At 23.9% G+C, this 20,106-nt stretch overlaps 5 protein-coding genes across 5 annotated transcripts; 3 read left to right on the top strand and 2 right to left on the bottom strand.

Moving 5' to 3' along the window:
* Window positions 1–311: 311 nt before the first annotated feature.
* On the top strand, window positions 312–935 carry PCHAS_0922900 (small nuclear ribonucleoprotein F, putative; the record flags this gene model as incomplete). Its single annotated transcript, XM_016798149.1, has 4 exons — window positions 312–320; window positions 403–493; window positions 668–770; window positions 878–935. The coding sequence occupies 4 exons, from the start codon at window positions 312–314 to the stop codon at window positions 933–935; spliced, it is 261 nt and encodes an 86-aa protein (XP_016655394.1).
* Window positions 936–1,983: 1,048 nt separating this feature from the next.
* Window positions 1,984–3,966, bottom strand: PCHAS_0922800 (RNA-binding protein, putative; the record flags this gene model as incomplete). Its single annotated transcript, XM_736370.2, has 1 exon — window positions 1,984–3,966. One exon carries the CDS (start codon window positions 3,964–3,966, stop codon window positions 1,984–1,986), a length of 1,983 nt encoding a protein of 660 aa, XP_741463.2.
* A 3,495-nt stretch (window positions 3,967–7,461) lies between these two features.
* Window positions 7,462–11,929, top strand: PCHAS_0922700 (autophagy-related protein 23, putative; the record flags this gene model as incomplete). Its single annotated transcript, XM_016798148.1, has 19 exons — window positions 7,462–7,518; window positions 7,618–7,701; window positions 7,812–7,856; window positions 7,968–8,039; window positions 8,164–8,280; window positions 8,379–8,441; window positions 8,531–8,584; window positions 8,678–8,728; window positions 8,850–9,155; window positions 9,294–9,365; window positions 9,456–9,497; window positions 9,594–9,635; window positions 9,738–9,791; window positions 9,880–9,930; window positions 10,080–10,178; window positions 10,269–10,358; window positions 10,447–10,557; window positions 10,675–10,709; window positions 10,846–11,929. 19 exons carry the CDS (start codon window positions 7,462–7,464, stop codon window positions 11,927–11,929), a joined length of 2,529 nt encoding a protein of 842 aa, XP_016655393.1.
* A 996-nt stretch (window positions 11,930–12,925) lies between these two features.
* On the top strand, window positions 12,926–14,710 carry PCHAS_0922600 (steryl ester hydrolase, putative; the record flags this gene model as incomplete). Its single annotated transcript, XM_733681.2, has 1 exon — window positions 12,926–14,710. One exon carries the CDS (start codon window positions 12,926–12,928, stop codon window positions 14,708–14,710), a length of 1,785 nt encoding a protein of 594 aa, XP_738774.2.
* Window positions 14,711–15,403: 693 nt separating this feature from the next.
* PCHAS_0922500 (WD repeat-containing protein, putative) lies at window positions 15,404–18,940 on the bottom strand (the record flags this gene model as incomplete). Its single annotated transcript, XM_734473.2, has 1 exon — window positions 15,404–18,940. One exon carries the CDS (start codon window positions 18,938–18,940, stop codon window positions 15,404–15,406), a length of 3,537 nt encoding a protein of 1,178 aa, XP_739566.2.
* Window positions 18,941–20,106: the final 1,166 nt, after the last annotated feature.

Raw genomic sequence — 20,106 nt, 5'->3', positions numbered from 1 at the left:
AACAAATACATACAAATAACGGGAATAAAAAAAATATTAATTATATATACATGTAGCAAATAATATTTTACTAAACTTACACAAATGATAATATATATAGATAGGAAAAAAAAATAATTTAAAAGAATATTTTACATATTAATGATCTTGTGATATCTCCAATTTTGTTACTATATATACAAAATAGAAAAGATTATTTAAGTTAAGAAATAAATATATAAACCCTTTTATAGGCAACTATTTCTTTTCCTTTTCTTTCTTTTTTCCTTTCTTTCTTTCTCTTTCTTTTTCTTTTTTATTCTCCGTAAGCTATGTCATCGGTAAGAGGAAAAAAAAAGAAATGATATGCCATTTTAAATAGCTGTATATATATAAATAATTTTACATATTGTTATTCTATAGAGAATTACACCTCTTAACCCTAAACCATTTCTAAATAGTTTGGTTGGCAATCGAGTTATCATAAAATTAAAATGGGGAATGGAATATAAAGGTATAATTAAAAAAAGTGCATATTACGCCGTTTGTATATATCATCCAAAATTCTCAATACATATTGTAGTTTATTGTGAATGCTTAAAAAAGTCTTTTTATTATTTATGTTTCATAACAAAAAGAAATGCACACATATGTATACATTTTCAATTGTTTGTAAATGCTACTTTAGGAAATCTTAAATCATTTGATGCTTATATGAATATAAGACTAACAAGTGCCGAAGAATGGATACGAGGGGAATATAAGGGAACATTGGGAGAGATATTTTTAAGGTAATGCCTAGTAAAAACAAAAGAGAAAATCATACCTATCCCGTTTTTTACTTTAACCAATTTGCTTTCCACCTTTTTAACTGATTTATTTTTTTCTCCCTTGGCAGGTGCAACAACGTTTTGTATATTAGGGAAGATAACGAAACGGAGCAATCCGAAGATTGAAAACCATTTCATTTACAAAATGAATGTTTTTAATAATGTAGATATGCATTCTCATTTTTTTTGTTTTAATTAATTTTTAATGGTGTGCAATAAAGTTATATTTATTTTTTCAAAACATCCCTACTTAAAACTTTAAATTTTGAAAATGTTTAATTTTTTTTAAAACTATAAAACTTTGAAAATATTCTATTTTTCTTCAACATTCTTACATTCAATTAAGGGCATATTACAGAAATATGCATTGCTTATATTTAACGTAAATTAATTTTTTTATGAAAGACTTTATGCGTTAAGGTCTTAATAAATGTGCCACCCTTTTAAATGTGGTGTTGCACACACATACATATATATATAGATAGATAGGTACACAATACAGATATATTATTGTCTTTTTACAAATAGTTGTAAATTTTTAATTAAACATAAAAATAGGATAAAGTTGATGATATTCCATTTGGTTGTTTATCATTAGTAGCATACAAACAAAATATATTTTCATATAAAATAAAAGCAAAAAAGATACGTAACAAAGAAGGGAAACGGCAACTAACGAGCTAATCAAGTTGATAAATATGTGATAAATTTTATGGAAGTAAATAAATAACATTGTAGACATAACCAAATAAATCAAAATGAATAAAAATTAATAACAAAAAAATATTGAATAATATCACAATAAATATATCTCAATTTGTTTTCTTTCGCATTTAATTTATCCCTCCTTTCTTACATGCACATATTAAATTTATTATGAACAAGTCAGAAAAAAATGTTGATAAATGATCTTAAAATATTTATCATTATTTTTTTTTTTGTCTTTGTGTGTGCATATATTAGGTAAGCATATTTCGTATTAAGGACGTCAAATTTGCTTAAAAAATGTATGCAAACAACTGAGGAAAATATAATTATATTTATTAATATACTTTAAAAAATATATACGAATTTAACAAAATTTTTTAAAGGATATATATTAATATATTTTTTTAAAAAAGGGTTATTAATTATTGCATTTAATTTTTTTTTTATTGTCTTATTTTTTTTCATTTTAGCTACCACTTTTGGTCATCGTTGAACTTGAAAAACTTGACGAACGTGATGAACTATCAGTTTGTCTTCTTCTTTTTTCTGTTCTATATTTGAATTTATTTTTGTCTGTTTCTTTTTTATATTGCTTATTATTTTTTTTTTTTCGAGTCGAACTATTATATCCCCTTGATGACTCTGAAGAAATACTACGTGATAAGCTATCTAGCGAATTATTTGATATGGTTTTATTATTTTTTTTTTTTTTACAATTTGATGATTTACCAATTTTATTTTTATTACTATGACGGTGATTTTGTTCATAATTTTTTTTTGAAAAATTTGAATCACTGTCTGATGAAAAATCTTTTTTTTGTTGTTTCTTTTTATGTTTATTCCCACTTTTTTTTATCTTGTTTTCTCCTTTTTCTTGGCTCATTTTCGATTTATAATTGTCTTCATTTTCACTTCCAATTTTACTAAGGTTACTTAAATTGGATTGGTCTCGGTCGTTAGGAGGTGCATTATTATTACTGTTATTTTTTGATAGATCAACTTTTTCTTCGTTATTTTCGTCTTTTAAATTGGGATTATTAAGACTATCCTTTTCGCTCTCCTCCTTTAAATCATTTTTATTATCTTCACATGGTTCACTACTCGATGATGAGTAATCTTTAATTCTTCGTTTTTTATTTAAATTTCTATCTTTATATGTATTTTTACACTTTCTTGTGTCTATATGTGTATCTGTAGAGGAACAATTACTATTACCACTTTGTTTGGAGAGTGACTTACTATTTTTACTCGAGCAATTTTTATATTTTGTTTTCCGTTTATTTTGTTTATCATCGTGTTCTAAATACTTTTCAATAGGTTCATATTCATTATCACCATTATTATTGCTACTATTTTTTGATATTATATTGTTTGAGCAACTACTTTTAAAAGTGCTATTGAATAATGTATCTCCACAAGTTTCTTCATTTCCTTTTACTTTTTTTGATGTCTCATCTTTTTCTTTGGAATTATTCTCATATAATTCGTGACTATTTGACGAATCGGAATTTTCACATTTTTTTTTATTGACTAAATTATGCCGCTCTGTTGAAACGTTGCTACTTTTTGAGGTATCACTTGAATTTTTTTTTTTTTTTTTCATGCCTTTTTCATTTTTCTCGATTTCTTTATCAGATTTATCACTGAAACAACTTTTGAATGAATGCTTTTTTGCATATTTTTTTGTCTTATTATAATTATGTTTATTTTTGTTCATAAAATTTACATTTTTATCTTTACCTCGAGATTTTTTAATATCGCTATTATTAGTGCCTCTCGAATTTTCAGAACTTAGTGTGTTATAATTACTTGATGTATCCCTATCTGCTCCTTTCTTTACCTTTCCCTTTTTAGTATACATATATTTATTTTTCTTTTTCTCATAACTATCACTAGTACTATATGACTTGCTTATGCTTTGACTAGATGTTTCATAAGAGGAATATGTAGAGGAATAGGAGCCACTATGACTAGATAAGCTTCTAGAACTTCTTTTATAATATTTTAATTTCTTTCCCTTTCGATTATATCTGTCTCGGCTTCTGTCCCTGCTTCGATCTCTGCTTCTACCTATTGATGGATACCTTGAAACGCGCCGCCGTTTTTCTCGGATATTATTTTCATACTTATGGCTTCTATATTTAGACTCGTTTAAATTATTATGGTATTTTTTCATAGTGTCCGGTGATTTTCTTCTGTTTTGAGCTACAATTATTCTTATTTCTTTTCCATCAATTTTTGAATTATTTAAAATATTTAATGCTTCTTTTGCATGTTTTGGATCATAATATTCAACGAACCCAAACCCTCGAGGTCTTCTCGTATAATGATCAAGAGGTAAATAAACATCTCGTATTTTTCCAAAATGCTCAAATATTTTTCTAACTTTATCTGGGCTTGTTTCAAAACTTAAATTCCTTATCAATAAACTGCAACCATTTTCAACCATTTTTTTCTTCTTATTGTTTAAGAGGGTATTCAAAAATCGGCGTTAAAACAAGACTTTTATTTTCACTAAAAAAGGAAATGAATATTTGAAAATATGTGTCTTTATTCTAATTAGTTGCTTTTATTTTGGGCCACCGTTACTCTACGGTCATCAACAATGTTTGTATTTTTTGGGAAGGCAAAGGGAAAGCTTACTAACCACTTCCACATGCACACATAACATGTATATATAATATATTTATTTATAAATGTATAAACTTAGTACGCCTTAATAAAAAGGAAAAAAATACTCGCTTCAAAAGTGGAACGCTATTTTTAAAAAAGACACCAATAATAATTTGTCAAGTCTATGCTTGTTCATATTTTTATATTGAAACAAAAAAATTGCTAGAATATTATGACGTGTTAATAAAAAAAACTGCAAAATATTATGACGTGTTAATAAAAAACTGCAAAATATTATGACGTGTTAATAAAGAAATTGCAAAATATTATGACTTGCTAATGCGAAAAGGGGTCCTTATAAAATGTAATGACAACTTTGTATTCTCTCTTTCTCTTGTTTTACACTTTTTCCCATATATCTCCTTTTTCATTTTGCTTGTATTAGCAAAAAAGGAGGTAAAAAAGATACAACACAACAAGGAAAAAATTGTATTTTATTTTAATGTGTATTCTAAATTCATTTTACATAAATAGCTAAAAAAATTAATATAAAGAAAAATATTTTATATGCATATTATTAAATGTAAATAGCTATTTGAATTAGCTTGAATAAAAAGTGTGCAAATAACTTAGCATACACAAATAAATAGGTATGTACGTGTAAAAAATTATTATTTTATAGGATTCTATAAATTGGATGTTTCAACCTGATGTATTTTTTCCTCATAAAATGTACACAAAAATATGTAGCATTTTTTTGTGTAAAATATAAATATACAAAATAAAATTTAATTGGATTCATCTAAGTTGGGTAAATATAAATAATACCACTTTAATTTGACATTTTTTTTTTTCATTATATATATATTATTCGGAATGCTTAAAAAAAATATTAGTCTTTTTTATGTATACCCGGTGACTGTATTACTATATATGCGGGAATATTTATTATAGTACCAAAAAAACAGTGTATATATTCATATAGCATATATATAATACACTTGCATTATCAAAAAATTTATAAATTTTTTGTTACTTGTGTTAAAACATGATTTATATCGGATTAAATAATTTGTACGAAATAAAAAACGCTTTTAATCACACATAAGAGACTTAAAACTGTCCTTTTACTTTTTTACTTCACAATATGTATATAATATATATAATATATATATATTGGTTTTTTTTTTCCATAGCCTATGCTTGTGTATTACCTACACTTTTCAGTTAAATTTTTATTTTATTTTAATATTCCCATTTTAAGAAAAAATAAAAAAGTACAGATATGTATGCATATATACAATAATGGCATATATGTCTAGATAGGTATATCACAATTACAATTAAACAATATGTAAATATGATAAATTAAAATAGTTTCGCTAAATTATTTATATGCTTATTTATGACTGTCCCTATAATGCAAAAATTTAGTTCTACCAATTTTAAGTTTTCTTTTTATGCCTTTTTGTGTTTTTTTTTGAATAAATGATATTACAAAATAATAAGGAAACATAAAAAAATACAATTGACAATGCTCATTTTGAGAATATAATTGGTGAGTCTTTTTATTTTTGCCTATTATCATTATATTGATATATTATTTTATTTACAATACGATAAAATAATCTCAAAATTGTAAATATAATTTTTATAAAGAAATAATATACTTTTTTATGAACAAACTTTTATCATATTTCTCTTTTTTATATAAAATTGTTGGTAAATATTGGAAAGAATATTTCACAAAACGGTTAAATTTTGTTACACCATTTTTAGGAAAACAAAAATATAAGGAACATATAAACTATACATTTTTGCATTCCCTTTATTCATTATAAATTTTTAAAGACATTTTTATTTATAAAAAAAAAGTTAATTAAAATGGACAGCTTACATACGTGTGTGGGTATGTATATATTAAAAAATTTATTTTCATAATGTGCCAAATTTTATTCTTTTATTCATTACTACCTGTTTACAACGCTATTGTAATTTTCCACAAAACGTCCCACAATTTATGTCATTTTTTATCCTCCTCCATTAAATATCCGAGAAAAAAAACAGCGTACTAATAATGTGACTTAATTGGTATATAGACAATTTAATTTTTATTGTATAACCAATTATTAGCAAACAGGCGTATACATATTTTACTATTTTACATATTTTCAGACATTTTTGAGAATATTCATTTTTATTAATCTATATATGTGTTTACTGTTGTTTGGTATAAATTATTATTTATATGTAAAACAAATTAGGTAGCAAAATTAAAAAAAAAAAAAAAGACAGACAAATAAAAAATTATGCAAGGGGTGCATATTTATTTAAATTAAAATATATACATTTTGAATAATAGAGATTTAAGTATGTGTATATATAAACGTTGTTAATGTCTACATAAAAAAAGACGTTGTTGAAAAAAAGAAAACACACACACATGTATGGATGTATATATTATTACATGTCCAATTAACATGTAGAATAAAAATAATTAAAATTTATATAAAAATATATTTATGTTGGATATAATTTATTTTTTCTTTTTCATTTTCATTTTTTGTATACCGTTGAAGAAAACATAGAACATGTTCTTTAACAACACTTTTACAATATATAGACAATATATTAAAATTCAAATCAAAATAATATGTTTTTTAATTAAGTTGTCATATTAAATAAATATCAAATATGATATATTTTTATATGTAGATAATATATTATAATTATTTGTTAGTTTTTTATATGCTTTCATTTTAATTTAAAGATTTGTTAGTTAATAACTTAATGCCCTCAAAAATCAAAAAAACACAAAAAAATAAAAAATAAAAAAAAAATAATAAAAAAATAAACCCAATTAGCATTATATATAAAATATGTTTAAACAATTTTCTTGTAATTTATGAACACATACACGTTTGTATATATAACATATATACTTACATACACAATTGTATGCGTATTTATTTACATAGACATATAGAAACGTGTTTGTGAATATAGTTCGACAATCTAAGAACTTGATAAACTTTTTATATCTAATAATAAAAATTAAAAAACTATTTCTTAATTTTTTTTATATTGATAATTACGCTCTATGCTTTATATGCATTAGCAAAAAATTGTACGAAAGATAATTTTATATTTTTTTATATACACTAAGTAAATATTTTAAATATTTAAGTAAGGATATGCACATTCTCATATTATGTATGTATATGTGCATGTTAAACAGCTTTGCTCGTAGTTACACACACACATATTACGACTACATGTTGCTATTCAATTTTTATGCAAATTTTTATTCTATTTTTTAGATTAATACGAAATGATAAGGGGCACACAAAATATACAAATTAAAAAACCTATTGGCAACGAGTTGCTTGTACATATTTGAAAAAAAAAAAAAATATAAATATATATTTAGATGAAATATAGAAACTTGTATTTACAAATGTAATAAATTTTAATTCATTTTTTTTAGATGGGAATTAAAAAAATGGAGAATGAATTAAAAAAGAGAAATGAGGAATTTGAAGAATTGAGCAATAATTATAGAGAAATATATGTAAAAAAAAATATGCATAAAAAATAGCCAATACATTTTTGCACACACATATAAGCATTACATAAATACGTTTGAATAAATACGATTGATTAAACGTGTTTGGTTTATAGGGCCTATATGTTATGACAAAGAAAAACTTAGATGAATCGTCAAATGTAACCTTAAAAAATGATAATACAATTATATTAAACAGATACAACATTATGCTTGTGCATACTTATTTTTTAAAAGCAAACATAAAATATGCCGTTTTTCCGTTTTTTTAGAACTTTCAAGGAGAGGTTTGCAAACTGGAATCTGTGATAAAAGGAAAAGATAATGAATACATGAACCTAAAGGTGAGCCCCAATTTGTTACACTCTGTCTCATTTCGGCACTCCCTATTGTTCCTCATTTCATATGCATTCAACCCTTACAACGACATATTTACTTTCTCATTTTATCGACCATTTTGGTGTTTAGGCAAATTTCCAAGAAGTGTTGGAGGAAAAAAATAAACTTGAAGAAGACATCGATGAATATGAAAAGGCCATTTATGAGATTAACGAAAATTTGGCATCTCTAAAGGAAGCACATATGGTAAATAAAATTGCTCAAGCTATTCGATACATACTTGTAGTTATTTTTTTATAGTGTACAATTTATTTTTCAATCCTTTTGTGCTGTATTTATTATAGGAAGAATTAAAAGAAATCCAAGAAGAAATCTCCAATCTTTATTTAGAAATTGAAAAGTCAAAGGTAAAAAAAGAAAACGTATTCTCAAAACATGCTATATCTATGTAATATATTTGAATAATTTCACATGCATATACTCTGACCCTTTTCAGGACCAATTAGACACCATGCAAGAGGAATGTGAAGACCTAAGAAAGCTTAATCATGTAATATTATAAAAAATACTTATATTCTTAAATAATATATTACAGTGAATACTATTAAATCCGTTCTGCATATATAATTGTATTTTTTTGTAGGACAAAAGTAACACAATCGATTCACTAAGTAAAGAAATTGAAGCCCTTAAGGTAAAATAATTTTAAAAATAACCTCTAATTATATTTTTGTGTGCCTTTTACAATGTTTTGGATTTGCAAAATATATATATATGCATGACCATATTTCATAATTAAATTTTCTACATTATAGGAAGAGAAAAAACAACGTGAGGATGAAATGGAATTAATCATATCTTATCAAAACAAAGTAAAAATGGAAATGGAATATATGAATAACGAAAAAGATAAATTAAAGGAAGATGAAAACAAATTTTTAATGGAAAAAAAACATTTTGAAATATATAAACAACAATTAGAAGATGAGAAAAAAAAGATCGAACAAAAAAATGAAGAATTAGGAAAAGAAAAAGATAGACAAGAAAACAACATGAAAAATATTATAATCAAGTATACCAACTTACAAAAAAAAGTAGACGATCTCTCAGAGGACAATTCGGTATTTAAATTTATGAACAGCAATAAAAATGTTGAAAAAATTATGAACGTACATATTTTTTTTCATAACTAGCTAAAGTATATTTAATTAAAAATGCACACACAATAACTACTATCCTAATTTTACAAAATTTTGCAGAATAAGGATACATGTATAAAGGAAAACCAAAATAAAATAAACTTGTTGAATGATGAAAACAATGTGCTTAAGGTTAAATAAATTTAAAAAAATTGTAAAGCAACAATCATATGAATTATAATTTTATAAAATAAATATAATTAAATTACATTTTTTTAACAGAATGAAGTCACAACTCTAAACTCTAAAATGCAAGAATTAAAAGTATGACAATAAATGAGTTAATTTAAAAAATCTATCATTCTTATATATACATAATAATATAGACATATTTTTTTTTTTAACTTTTTTTATGAACAGAATGAGCTAGATAGCGAACAAAAAAAAAATACAGAATTGATGGTAATACATATTATTTATATCATTTGAAATGTGTAAAATTGGGTTAAGCAAATAAATAAGTGTAATTATTACTACTTCATTTTACACCTTTTTTAATGTTAGGAAAATGTTGATAACAAAACCAATGAAGTGTCTCAAAGGGATTCTATTATACAAGTCTGCAATTTAAAAAAATATTCCTCATATAAGTTTCATAATTGTATTTTTTTTATTTTTAAAAATGTTGTTCATATTTTTTTTTCAGATTTTATATAGTAAATTGAAAGAACAGGAAAACGAAAACCTTATGTTTCAGGTAAAATCAATAAATATTTTATACAAATGCACATTCATTTTATTGTCTTATTTATTCTGTACAACTCAGTAGGATATATGAAGTTTCAACATCATTCTATGGCTATATACCTACCTTTTGTCATTTTTATTTTTCCTTTTTTTTCACAGAATGAAAATATATCTTTGAAAAATCATAGTAAAAAATTGAATACAATTATAGAAAATAGGAAAAAGGAAATGGATCAGATTGAAAATGGCTTATGCGATGTGAGAAATAAAAAAGTGTCAAACGATTGTATGTGCATATATTTATAGAGTTTGTATTTATATTATATATTTTTTTATTTTTTTTTTCAGAAACTAACCAAATCAATAATTAAAAGAAAAATAAGGGACAAAGATGACTTATGCTTTGAAGGACATCCCCAATCAATGCTCTTGAAAATTGTAAAAAAAATGCAGATAATGCTACTCATATGCATTCATGATCTTGTTCATGCATTTGCTATTCATATATTTTTTATCTTTTCATTAGTTATGGGATGGCTATGTAGACATATGCAAAAATGTATTACGATCGAGGGACACCTATTTATTTACTCAAAACAGAAATCACAAATTTATTTGCGTTTATGACACAGATTTGGTAAGACTTAAAAGGGAGAGAAACCAACCAAGCATTTTTTATTACCTGCATAAAGCATAACATAATGTACATGCTTATATTCTGTTCAATTTTTTTTTATTTTTTCTCGATTTTCAGTTTTTGGACATTACCCAAGAAAGCAAGAACAAATGGTATGCATTTTAAAAAGGGTTAAAATTAGGCGCACTGATTTGTGGGCATTATATGTTTTAATTTTTTTTCATTTTTCCAACTTTTTTCATCTTTCCACCTTTTTTCATTTTGGTCGTTTTTTCTTTACTTCCCCAGCTCGATCTCATACAAAAGCGAAACGCGAGGTATTTTTTTTGTAAATGATGATGAAAACAAAAACATGATTTATGTCGGTCCATTTAGTAAGTATAGTGGATATAATGTATCAGCATGTAAAAAAGGTAACAATTTAGAATTAACAAGTAAGGCTAAAAATAGTTACATATTTGAAGAGATGTGCACAACAAAGAAGGGAACCAAATTAATTTTGATAAAAGAAAAAGAGAGTGGCAAATATTTTGGTGGATTACATAATAATTTTTATTTTGAAAAACAAAAACAAAAACAAAATGGTGTCGATAAGTCATATTATAATGATGCAGTAAATAAACTAATTGGCTACATGTCTAACGATAAGGAAGAGAATGCAAGTATGGTGCTAAAGAAATGCAATAGTGAAGTTAAAATTGAAGAAGGCAGTGAGCACGCTGAGCAGGTTGAAAATACTGAGAAGGTTGAAACGGTTGAGAAGGCTGACGAGGGTGAGAAGGTTGACGAAGGTGAGAAGGCTGACGAGGGTGAGAAGGCTGACGGGACCAACGAAGTGAATGACGAAAGCAAAGAATCAGATAACAAAATAGAAGATGAAAATGTTCATAAATACAATATAGCTAAAGATATGTTACTATTATCAAATAGTAATTGTAATAGTACAACCGACAATGATAGTAATGGATATTTTGAAATAAATAATAAATTTGGTTGTCAAGAGGGATGTAAAAATGATGAAGAGTTTGATGAAAATAATTCAAGTTTAAAAAAATATATAGGAAATAATAATTTATATAATTATACAAATATATCAATGCATAAATGTTATATTGCTGATACTCCATGTTTTAATAATACAATTTTAACATTAACTGAAAATAAAGATGAAGCAATATTATTCGAAGTTTTTAATTACGAACAAATTGTTGAGCATGATTCAATTAAATATGCATCAGAATGTATTTTACAATTTCTTTTAAATTTTAAAAAAACAAGTTCCCAAGATTTATCAACAGTATGTAGTAACAAAAATTCAAACTTCATATCATTGAATGATGAAGACTGGAACATTCTTCCAGCATATATGTAACTATGCAACTTATTACATAATGACATATTTTTTAATCTGAAAATAAAATGTGAAACTGTTTAGACTGATTTAGTAAGTAGTGATATTTATCACATTCCCAATTATGTCAGTAATTTCAGATTTTTAAAAAAATAAAAAAATTGTAACAAAATAGAAGACTAAATGAACTTGGCATTTTATTGATATCTTTGATTTTGTTGGATTTGCCATTTAATTTTTTTAAAAATTCTTAACATGTTTTTTACAACTTTTTTTATATTTTTTCGCCGTTTTTTACATTTGTTCATTTGTTCATTTGTTCTTTTATTTTTACATTTTTATTTTGCATTTTTTACATTTTTATTTTTACATTTGTTCATTTTATTTTTACATTTTTAATGCGCTTGGCTTGCCTTTTTAATATGATATGTTTTGTTAGATCGGTTAGAATTTCTTTTTAATTTATTGTTGCATTGTTTATTGTGTTTTATGTAGTCTTAAAATTATTTTGTAATTTTCTTAAATAAATTTTATTATAATTATTTATATATATTTTCGTAATTGTATTTTATAAAAATATAGCAAACTTTAAAATTTAATTTATTTTGTATTATTAAGGGGTATGCATAGATATATGCTAGTTTAATTTTTTAGCTTATTAAAATTTGGATAATTTTTAATAAATTTTAAAATATTGAGCTTTTTACAGCTTTTGTTTTGATACATTTCTGATTTTACGAAAGACCATGCTATGAAAAATTAAATATTTTTACATTTCTTCTTAACATTATTAGGTATGATGATATATTCAAATTTTAGACTTTTTTTATGGGACTAAGGATTGATAAGATTCAATTCTAATAATAATAATAATAATAATAATAATTTAATTTTTATTTGAAAATAAAATATGCATTATCAAAATTAGCTATTAAATAATGTAAAGAAAATATTGTTTACATATTTCATATTATCAAACAATATTATATAATATATATAAATCAATGTTTTACAATAATGGCATTAAATACTTTGAATGATGGATTGCCAATAGCGAATGCAAATATAACTCCTATGTTTAATGAAGTACAAAATGATTCATATGATTTGGATTTTATAAATGAAGATAGTTACAATGATGATTGGAGAAAACCACTACCCTATGATTTATTTAACAAATTGGGAGATCTTGATGATATGGAACGAGCAGTTCTTGAAGTAACTGATGGAGACTATAAAGTAGAAAAACATCATGTTTATACTGTCGATGGTTATAAATTAAATTTATATCATATTGTAGAATCAGATAAAAATTATACACCATTAAAAAAAAAAATTCCTAAGAAAGGGGTATTTTGTATAGGCCATGGTTTGATGGAATCCTCTATAAATGCAATATCAGGGGGATATAATTCGCTGCCTTTTAAATTATTTTTTAAAAATTATGATATTTGGTTATGTAATAATAGGGGAAATTATTTAACAGAATATGTTGGAAAAAAATATGCCATGAAAAAAAATTTAGAACAATATACAATTCAGGACTTGCGCGATATTGGGTTTGATGAAAATGCATATTCTGAAAGCTCGGAATATGAGGTGGGTCGTTTAAAAAAAAAAAAAAAAAAAAAATTAAAAAAAAATGATGGCAAATCAAAGAAAAATAATCAAGACCAACCTAACCTAACGGAAAATAAATCTCATAAGAATAAAAAAGAAACTAGCAATACTAATTTGCAACAAAAAACAACACAAAATTGTCAAAGTAATGAGAATGACAAAGAACCCATAATTGGTGAGACTTCTAAAAGTGGAATCAAAAAACAGGACAACTTAGCTAGTAGTGCAGAAGAAAATGTTGAAAATGCTGAAAATGTTGAAAATGTTGAAAATGACGAAGTGACAAATTTAGAGAGTATGTTAGAAAATAATAATTTATTTGACTCATGCGATATAGATATTAAAAAAATTTATGAGCTAGCTGGTATAACAGAAGAAGATTTAAAATATCTTGATGATATGAAAAAAAAAGATATTGAAGAAAATATTAATGAAACAGATGAATGGACATTTGAAGATATGGGTAAAAAGGATATACCTGCAATAATTAAATATATAAAAACAAAAACAAAACAAGATAAAATAAAATATATTGGATTATCACAAGGATCTATGTCATTTTTGGTTGGAGCTTGTGTAAACCCTTATGTTAATAATAGTATAGACCGTTGCTATTTAATGTCATTACCTATTATTTTATGGAAAAAATCAGATATATTTTTTGCCTTAAAAGTATTTATAAACCTATCAAAACATTTTAAAACGATAGTAAAATTAAGAAAGTATGCTATGGATCATATTCCAAAAAAATTACATAAACGTTGCATAATTGATTTATCTCATTATATAACTTCAAATGTTTTAAAATTTGTTCGAAATGATCCATATAATAAAGATGTATATTATTTAAATACTCCAAGCGGGTCAAATTCTGATGCTAATATGCAAAAATGGTTATCATCCTTCAATAAAGACGAACCAGTAACAGACATTTTTGAAAAAAATAATAAACAATGTACAATTCCTATATGTCTTATATATGGTGATAAAGATTGTATTGTTGATGCAAGTTCCTCTATCGAATATATGCAACAGATTTTTCAAAATAACGAATTGAAAATTATTAAAAATTCCGAATGGTCTCATTTAGATCCAATGGCTGCAGATACTGATGATATCATTTTTTCTCATATTATGAAAGATATGAAAAATGACAACTCTCAAAAAAAAAAAAAATTTTAAAAATGACCTTATTCAGGTGTATGCACAGGTTTATTTATTGTTATATATCTAGCCAATTGCTATATATACATGTTTAGTTAATCTATGTTTCAGTATTTAAAATTTGTTTATAATTGTTTTCAAAGTTTTCAATGTTTCTAAAGTTTGTTTACCTGCATTTCTACACATTTTGGTCAATGCTCCAATGTTTATTCGCATCATTTGCTTATTGAAATGAAAGACAGGAAACAAACAAAGGAATAATAATAAATTTTGTTATAACATTTTAACTATTTTTAATTTTGTGTCTATTTCCATTTATGCATATAATATTTGTTCTACATTTTTTTTCGTTTGAATTTTTATATATAAATTTTTTTTGATATTTCATGCCATTTGCATGATCAATATAAAAACTTAATATTTTCATTTAATTTAAATAATTTAATTTATATTTTATGTTAAAAAGTTATAAAACAAATAACGAAGTTTTAATATATAACACATGCGTATGCATAAAAGCAAACTTTTCGTTGCTTCTTATGAAACATATTTGCACAAGCACGTTAAAAATTTGGGTAAATAAATGAATTAGGGATAGTTGGATATGCTTTTCGTTTGTTAGAGCATCCAATCCCATTTCAAAATAAATTTTCAAAAAAAAAAAAAAAAAAAATGAAAAATTATGACCATTATGGTGAGTTGGTTCAATTTTTACCTTAACTGTGCATGTTTAGGATAATTATTAAAATAAAAGGTACATATTTGAAACTTTGAATTTAGTGCTATAATTATTGCATCATCTTGATAATTGCTTAATGTTATATTATGATCCTTATTTATGGGAGCAAAGTCTATAGCTACAATTGGTTTATCGTGTGACAAATAAAATTTTTTTTTTTTTTGTAAATAATTTTGGCTAAATTTATATAAATAATTTTTCTGAACAAGACAGGTATTATCACAATTATGGTCACTATTTTTTTGATCGCTAGAATTTTTAATTCTTTTAGTTATACCTACTGCTAACATTTTTGAGGAATGCTTATCAAATTTTACATATTCAATTATTCCATTAAATTTTTTTTCATGTACTAAATGAAATTGACTTAAAGAATAAATAAAAAGTGTATCAAAAGAATAGTAACACATATATATATTATTTTCAACATCAAATATTTCTATCCCTTTATATAAATTAAATACATAATCGTTTAATAATGTATACATAGGATGATTAATTACTGCTAGTGTTTTTAAATTTATGCTATCCCATATAGATATCAAAGTATCATGGCATATACATAAAATGCTTCCATCGTTACTTATATCTCCGTCCAGAATTGGAGTATTTTTATAATTTATATTTTTCACAACTGTTAAAGTATCGTATTTTTCTTCGTCTTCTTCATTATCTAGTTTATCCTTTGATATATCATTTTTATTTTCAACAGCTTTACTATTAATAGTGCTATTTTCACCCATATCTGTTTTATTTTCTGTACATTTCATAAAGTATGCTAAATTAACGCTATCTATTTCATGTGTTTCAACTTCAAAATTTTTATATACATCATCTCCTAAAATTTTTTCGGATTTTTCTAAACACCAATATGATATATTTCCATCGGAGCCTAATAATATAAATATACTTAAAGCTGGATGGGCAATTATTTTTTTATATTTTTCAGCATTATTTTGGTTGACACTTGGTTGTGTTTTCTCTTTTTCATCATTTTCTGCTTCCTTTCCATCTTTACTGCCTTCCTCACCTTTTTGTTCGCCAATAAAATTTGAAATGTTATCAGCTTCTTTGTTAATCGTATATTGATACATGTCGAAATAGTCGAAGTTTTTTACATGGATCCAAAATCGAATAGTGTAGGCAGTATGAATTAGATTCTGATCAATTGCATCTAGAACCCCATAAATATAATGATTCCTTTTTTCAATAGTCATAATAATATCTCTTGTATGATTAATGGCATATAAATTTAATTCTATGTCATTTACTTTTTCTGCATCTGTTCTACTCTTATATATTATATTTAATGGACATAAATTTTTGAAATGTTTATTTTTTTCTACATTATATAATTGTAAATGTGTGAAGGAAGTTAAGAAACAAAAGATTAGCCCATCATTGGATCCACAAAAATAAGATAATTGAAAATTATGATATAAATTATTTTCTATATTTGCATTATTATATATACTTTTTTCTAATTCCTTTTGTACTAACTCAAATGTTATTACATCCTTTTTTATCATATCATTATTTACATCTTCTGGATTGTTGCACAAAGTATCAGCTTCTTTCTTATCGATACTGTTACTTCGTTGATTATCATTTTCTTCAATTTCACCGATCATATTATAATCTGTTGTTTCATTATTTAGCATATCTAAATTGCCATTTTGTATTGGACTATTTTTATTTTTAACATTGCCATGATAATTAAATTGATCAAATAGTTGAGCTCCGAAAATAGAGAAGGATCTTTTTATATTTATAACTATATCTAGATTATTATAAAATAGACGTGCTAATTTTAATGGCATAGATAAACCATTATATTTATAAAAAAATAAACGTTTATTATAATTAATAAAATATATTGAATTGTTTAAAGAATTACAAATAAGTATATTTTTTTTTCTATTTAAATATATATAATAACAAGGAGAACCTAAATGTGAAATAAATTCTAAGCTCCCATTACTTTTGTGATATATCAATATAACTCCTTCTTCACCTGTTGATATAATTCTACTGTTGTCTGTTGTTATATTATAAACAGAATGGCTATGCCATTTATATTTTACACATTGAATTTCTTGTTTATTAATCATTTTGTGCATACACGTTCCTAAATTAATATAAGGAATGTTTTTTATAAAATTGTTGTTATTTTCTAAGTTTTTAAATTCGTTATCATATTCTTGATCATTTTCTTGCATCTTTAAAGTTTCGCTACTTATATAATCTGCTTCAAATACAGGAAAATAAGGTGACATATTTGAAAATGTTTTTATATGTTTTAATAAATTTTTTGGATTCATTTGTTGAAACGTGTTTGTAGATGATTCGTTTTGTTTGTGCTGATTTTTTGGATGGTCTTCAGAATTTATCGAAATAATTTCACCAAAATTTAGGATGTATATATACCCATTGACAAAACCAACACATAGAGAGTTGTCGTCATCACATATTTTAATAGCGGATATATAATTATTATAATACATAATATTGTACCAACTTTTTGTTATATCATATATTATTATTAAATTATTATTTGCTAAGACTAATTTAGTTAATCCTTTATTCATATCTATCATTGAAAAATATAAATATTTTATTTTTAAAATCGGTTTTAATTTTAATTGCATTGTGGTTGCTTTTTTATTTATTCTTTTTCGTTTTTTATTTTTTTGACTATAATTTGAAACTTCTTTATTTTCTTCTGTTTCTTTATTATCATATTGATTTTCCAAAATTTTAGATAACTCATTAGGGTATGTACTAGCATCATATTCATTTTCAAAGTCGGATTCATAATTATATATGATATGACTAGGTACCGAGTCATCTCTTTGTTCGTCTGGTTGTTGTGTATTTTCACTTTGGTGGCTATTCTTATTTTGTTGATTAAAATTGTAAAGATCATCTTCATATTCAAAGGCAAATCTTAGTAGGAAAAAATTTGCATATAATTTTTTTTCTACATATTCCCAGGTAGCTAAACAGAGCTCACCATTTTTTCCAAAACTATTAATATAAAATAAATTATTTATAATAAACTTTTTAACAAAATGAAAAGTTTCATTTGTAATTTGATATACATATATATAATTATCAAAACCTTTTAATACTAAATATTCTTCATGTGATCTTCTATCATAAAAATAAAACATTCGATCTATAGAAAATGATGTTACAATTATTTTTTTTTTTTTTTTTTTTAAATCTATACATATTATACTTTTTTCTGTACAAAAATATGTTACATTATATTTACTTAATATTGGTATATTTTTTATCATATTTCCTCCAAAATTTAATTCTAATAATTCTAAATCTTTTACAAAACTATTATTTTTTAATATCAATTCCTTTTGTATATTACTTATATTTTCATCTTGTAATAATTTAATCTCTTCTTTGTTTAAGTCTTCCATGTATATTTTCCCCTGGTCATTTCTTTCCCCCACTGATACCCATTTTGAAATGTTTTCATTTGTTTCACACATTATTTTTTTGTATTTTCCGGAACAGATATTCCGTTAGTAGTGAAGACAAAGAGTATGTACCTGTATAGATATCTATATATATCTATGGGCTCATTTACTTTTATTCCTATCTAGAAATAACGTGTTATAACCAATTGTATATATACGACCAGGATATCTTAGCCCGTATCGTGCTTACTTCTTAAACTTAATAATGAAAAAAATTATGTAGATAAATATGTAAAAAAAAATAATGATGTAGTATATAATAAAAAAATAAATATAGGAGCCTATATATTGTTATCCAGGCTAAATATTCATTTTCCTATCTACTATGGATAAGTTATAAAAAAAACAAATTTTATTGTTATACTATTGTAGTTATAAAAATTAAAAGTTATATGCCTTTTGCATCAGCAGGACAAAGTAACTTTTTCCAAACAATTAAAAATGGTTCTATACAAATCCATCATATGCTATATCATGATTTTGTATTTTCTTTTTCCCATTTTTTTTTTTTTTTTATATTTTATTTATGTATGATTATTTTATCATTTTCTATATTTCAGTTAATAATTCATGTAATATATTAATTTTTTTTTAAAGGATATATAAATTTATCTACATAAATAATGGTTGAAAAAAAATAATATATAATTTACAGTTGTTTTGATATATTATATGTTCCGTTGAAGCATATAGTATTATTATATAGGATATTTTACTCGGGTTGAGGAATGTAATATATTTTATATGCATATATGTATAATATGACAAAAAGGAAAAAAAATAATAAAAAAAAATATATTTAATATAATAGTAACTACTAAATATATTACTTTTGTTCTAAATTAATTGTATAAATTTATGTTACATTTTCAAAAGTTTTTTTTTTTTTTTTTTATTTCCATATGGAATTTTTTAAAATAGCTAGCTACTTTGTTAAAATAAAATTAGGTAACTTATTTATTTGAAAACTTGTTAATTGTTTATGATGTTTTTATAAACACAAAAAAAAAATAATAATATTATAAGAAATACATATATATATATGGGCATTTCTTTTAATACATTTGTTACGACAATACTCGAAAAAATTAAAAATAAAATGGATACATAAAAAAATAAAATAAAAAACAAAACCAACTATTTACATATCATTCGATCAACAGTCGTTATACAATCGG

The sequence above is a fragment of the Plasmodium chabaudi genome (genome assembly GCF_900002335.3).
Source record: "Plasmodium chabaudi chabaudi strain AS genome assembly, chromosome: 9".
Taxonomy (NCBI): domain Eukaryota; phylum Apicomplexa; class Aconoidasida; order Haemosporida; family Plasmodiidae; genus Plasmodium; species Plasmodium chabaudi.
This window is presented reverse-complemented; position numbering and strand designations above follow the sequence as displayed.